Raw genomic sequence first — 4,075 nt, 5'->3', positions numbered from 1 at the left:
TCAGTGTGTGTGCAATTAGAAGTCTCCAGCAGGTGGTGTGGGTGTCCACTCTCTCAGGCCCCTCCTCTAGTCAGTACAGTGAAGTGTGCTGGTAGGTATTGGGGAGTTAATGGGAGAAAGAGTGTCCTCTATTTTTGTCTTAAGGTCAGTTAGGTATCTGCATGTGCACAGTGCAATTCTCAGGATGGTTGAGTCCCTTTCTTTATGCTGGGGTCTTACAGATTGATTTGAATTTTCCTGTGCAGGGAACACTTGGGCTGATCTTGATGGACTGTATTTAATGGCATCTTCTTTTAACACTTCACACTTTAAAGCTGAAGAAGTAACAGGAAAAGCATACTGAGCTTTTCTCATTTTTCAGGGTTAGTTTTTTCATATTTCTCATTTAAGTTTCAAGGCTCCCAGATGTAACTAGGCAAATGTGGACTGGGGCTGAGGCCTGAAAGCATGATTCAAGATTCTCTGACCAACTAGAAGGACTTCATGTCATTGGTACTGACATCGTATCATGGTGGGGCCCAGGATCTCCCTTTGGCTGGATTGTTGACTCTCAAGCTATTGGCATCAATAAATTGCTTAATTAACAATAATAATAATAATAAATAGGACAGTGAACCACAAGGTCACCAGCTGCACTGTGGGACAAACACATTCAGCATTTCTCAAGCTGAAATAACTGAAGAAAACATTCAATACTCAACTTGTAATAAGGAAAGGTTCTATGGACATCTGTTGAGGCACTTTATGATCAACATTGGACTTTAAACCAATCAATATTGGACTTTAAACTTTGAGATCAGAAATTGAAACCCACCAACTCTGCTTAGCAAACACTAACAGAAGATTGCTGTTAGTTGAAACCAACTCAATGGCACTTAAAAAGAACACAATATTTAGTGGTGAGAAATCAATTTTATATATGTTTGTTCATTCTTTAATAATGTGTTTCATTTCCATAGCAATTTTCTCAATGCCATTATGACATCCTTGTTTCTTAGACTATATATCATGGGATTTAACATAGGGGTGAAGATAGTGTAGAAAAGTGAAAGTACCTTGTCATTTCCCTCTGATTGACTACTCTTGGGTCTTAGGTAAGTAATAGTACCAGATCCAAAGAATAACACCACAACCATAAGATGAGATGAGCAAGTGGAGAAGGCTTTGGTCCGACTTGTGGCTGATGGCAGCTTCAGGATGGTGGAGATGATTTTACAGTACGAGCCAAGTATCAACAGAAAAGGACCTGTGACAAACAACACGGCATCTATGTAGATGAATATCTCATTGACAGAAGTGTCCCCACAGGCCAGCTTGAGTATTGGGGGAATGTCACAAAAGAAGTGGTTGATCTTGTTAGGGCCACAGAAAGTCAGAGAGAAAATCTGATATGTCTGTCCAATCTGAACTGGTATGCCAGCGACCCAACAGCTAGTCACCAACTGGATGCAGAACCTATGGTTCATGACTAGAGGATAGTGCAGTGGATTACAAATGGCCACATAGCGGTCATAGGCCATCACTGTCAGGAGCAAACACTCTGTGGCTCCAAACATAAGAACAAAGCACATCTGTGTTGCACAAGCAACTACGGAAATGCTTCTTCTCTGAGTCCCAAGATTCTTCAGCATTCTGGGAATAGTCGCTGATACATAGCAGATTTCCAAAAAGGAAAAAATTGCCAGAAAAAAGTACATGGGGCTCTGAAGAGCAGGGTCCAATTTAGTTATTAGAAATATGGTGCCATTGCTCAAAAGGATAATAATGTAGAGGATTAGAAAGAATCCAAACAGAAACCACTGTAGATGGGGTAAATCAGCAAAATCCAAGAGAACAAATTCTGTCAATTTGGTGAGATTTTCTTCTGGTAGTTTTTCTTGATAATTCATCTGTGGAAAAGATAAGCTTGCATATGAAATGCTCAATACCTTCTGGTGGCTCTTCTATAAATGGTATAGAGGTGTCTGAATTGAATTTTACAACTATTGACATTGTTTTTACTTTAATAATGATTATTTTCATTTATGTCTCACATCCTCCTGTATAATCATAGTAAACAGTCCTTTCAAGTATATGTCAAGATCATTTCATTTTACCTTTGGAGCATATCCCAGGATAAATCAAGCGATCCTTTATTCAGCACAGGCATTGGAACAATTGTCAACTGCTGGAGATGGTTCTTATACAGTCTACATTACATAGTTTTGAGGGAACATCCTGATAACATTTCATATTTTGCAAAAGAGAATAAAACAATATATTTTGACAGATTATTTACATAAGTTAGGTGCCATAGAGTTGACACCCAATCATAACACCCCTGTGAACAATAGAAGTAAACCCTGCCCAATTCTGCACCATCTTTATAAATATTGGTGCATTTGAGCCCATTGCTGCTGCCCCCGTATCAGTCTGTCTCATTGTGCTTGTCCTTTAATTTGATGGCCCTCCATTTTATCAAGCCTGGTGTCCTGCAGAGACCAATTCCTCTGAATAACATACCTGAAGTATGAGAGATGAAGTCTCATCATTCTGGCTTCTAAGTGGCATTTGGGATTCACTTTTTCCAGGAGAGATTTGTGTGTTCCTCTGACAGTTCATGGTACTTTCAATATTTTTCTCCAACTCTATAATTCAAATGCATTTATTGTTCTACAGTCTTCCTTGTTCATTGTCCAAATTATACATGTATATGAAGTGACAAAAAGTACCTTGGTCTGAGTTAGGCTAACCGTAGTCCATAAACTGACGACTTCATTTTCAAAAAGTGGTCTTTGACAGCAGAATTCTCTACTGCAATAAGTTGTTTGACTTACTGACTGCTGCTTCCAAGATTGTGGATCCAAACAAACTAAATGATAGAATATCAAATGCGTAACATAAGTAAATTTTATTCAGAGAAATTAGCCTGGAACCTTGATTCAGATATATACAATACATTTATTCCCCTGGGAAAAGAGGGCTAACATAGAGAGCATTTGTTACCTGTGTACATAAAGTGGGGGTGGGCAGCAGGAAGAAGAAAGATATTGGCTGTTATGATATGTCCATTGTTTATGTACACACACAATTATTTTTCTTAATCTTCAAAAAAAACAACATTCAGATAACTGTTTCTAAACTCACTTTTCTTTACATATTAGGATTTACTAAGTGTGAAGACTTTACCAACTTTACATATGTTTTATCACTATACATCAGTAATTTTTTATTTTAATTGAGTTTTCCTCCTATCTCCATTATTTACTATCTGTGTCTTATTACTGTTGTTAATGCAGTAGAGTCAGTTTCAACTCATAGCGACTAGGTATGGGATTTCCGAGGAGAAGCTGCTGACCTTGAACCATCAAGGCCGGTTCAATCAGACATTGCAGTGCACTGCATTAACCCACAGCACCACACCAGGACTCCATCTGTATAATATCCATCAATTATATAAAGTTTCTAAAGTTTACTTCTTTGGAAGAATAAAATATAATGATTTTGGTCAAATATATTAACTTCATTACACTTTTAAATTGATTACTTATTAACTATGGTTCTGTGGACCACAAGGTCCATTTGAACTTGAAGGTCTGCAGTTAGTATTCACCAGCTGCTCCTCAGGAAATCCTATACTGGTTCACTTCAAGTCATAAAGGACTCCAAGGCACCTAACAACATCGTTATAATGAGAGTCCAGGTTAGGTGCTATACAATTAGCCCTGAATTGCTGAGACAAGGTCGACGGTTCAAATCTCCCAGCCCATTCTCAGAAATCCTATACAGGGTCACTATGAGTCAGAATAGACTGCACGGCACTTAACAACAACATCTTGTTATTAAGTGTCGTGGTGTATGTTCTGATTCATTAAGGCTCTATATAGGGTTTCCTAGGAACAGCTAGTAGGTTTCAAATGCCAACCTTGATTTTTAAACTGACTATAAAATCCAGTGCTTATCATACATTGCCACACTTGCAGTTTTAGGATTTAACACAATGCCTAGTAAAACAAGTGTTTGATAAAATGTTTTTCTTTCCTTTGTTGAAAACTATTTTTTCCCAACATTCCCTTTCATCAAGGGCAGTGGTAAG

At 38.0% G+C, this 4,075-nt stretch overlaps 1 protein-coding gene and 1 pseudogene across 1 annotated transcript; both read right to left on the bottom strand.

Moving 5' to 3' along the window:
* Positions 1–354, bottom strand: part of LOC102833004 — a 19,572-nt pseudogene extending 19,218 nt beyond the window's left edge.
* A 593-nt stretch (positions 355–947) lies between these two features.
* Positions 948–2,550, bottom strand: LOC102832621 (olfactory receptor 10AG1-like). The gene is made up of 2 exons (XM_006877611.1): positions 2,503–2,550; positions 948–1,943 (listed from the first exon to the last, which is right to left on the bottom strand). Exons 1-2 carry the CDS (start codon positions 2,548–2,550, stop codon positions 948–950), a joined length of 1,044 nt encoding a protein of 347 aa, XP_006877673.1.
* Positions 2,551–4,075: the final 1,525 nt, after the last annotated feature.

This window comes from Chrysochloris asiatica, unplaced genomic scaffold (genome assembly GCF_000296735.1).
Source record: "Chrysochloris asiatica unplaced genomic scaffold, ChrAsi1.0 scaffold00535, whole genome shotgun sequence".
NCBI classification, from domain to species: domain Eukaryota; kingdom Metazoa; phylum Chordata; class Mammalia; order Afrosoricida; family Chrysochloridae; genus Chrysochloris; species Chrysochloris asiatica.
Note: the sequence above shows the minus strand (reverse complement) of the source record. Positions and strands in the feature narration are given on the sequence as shown.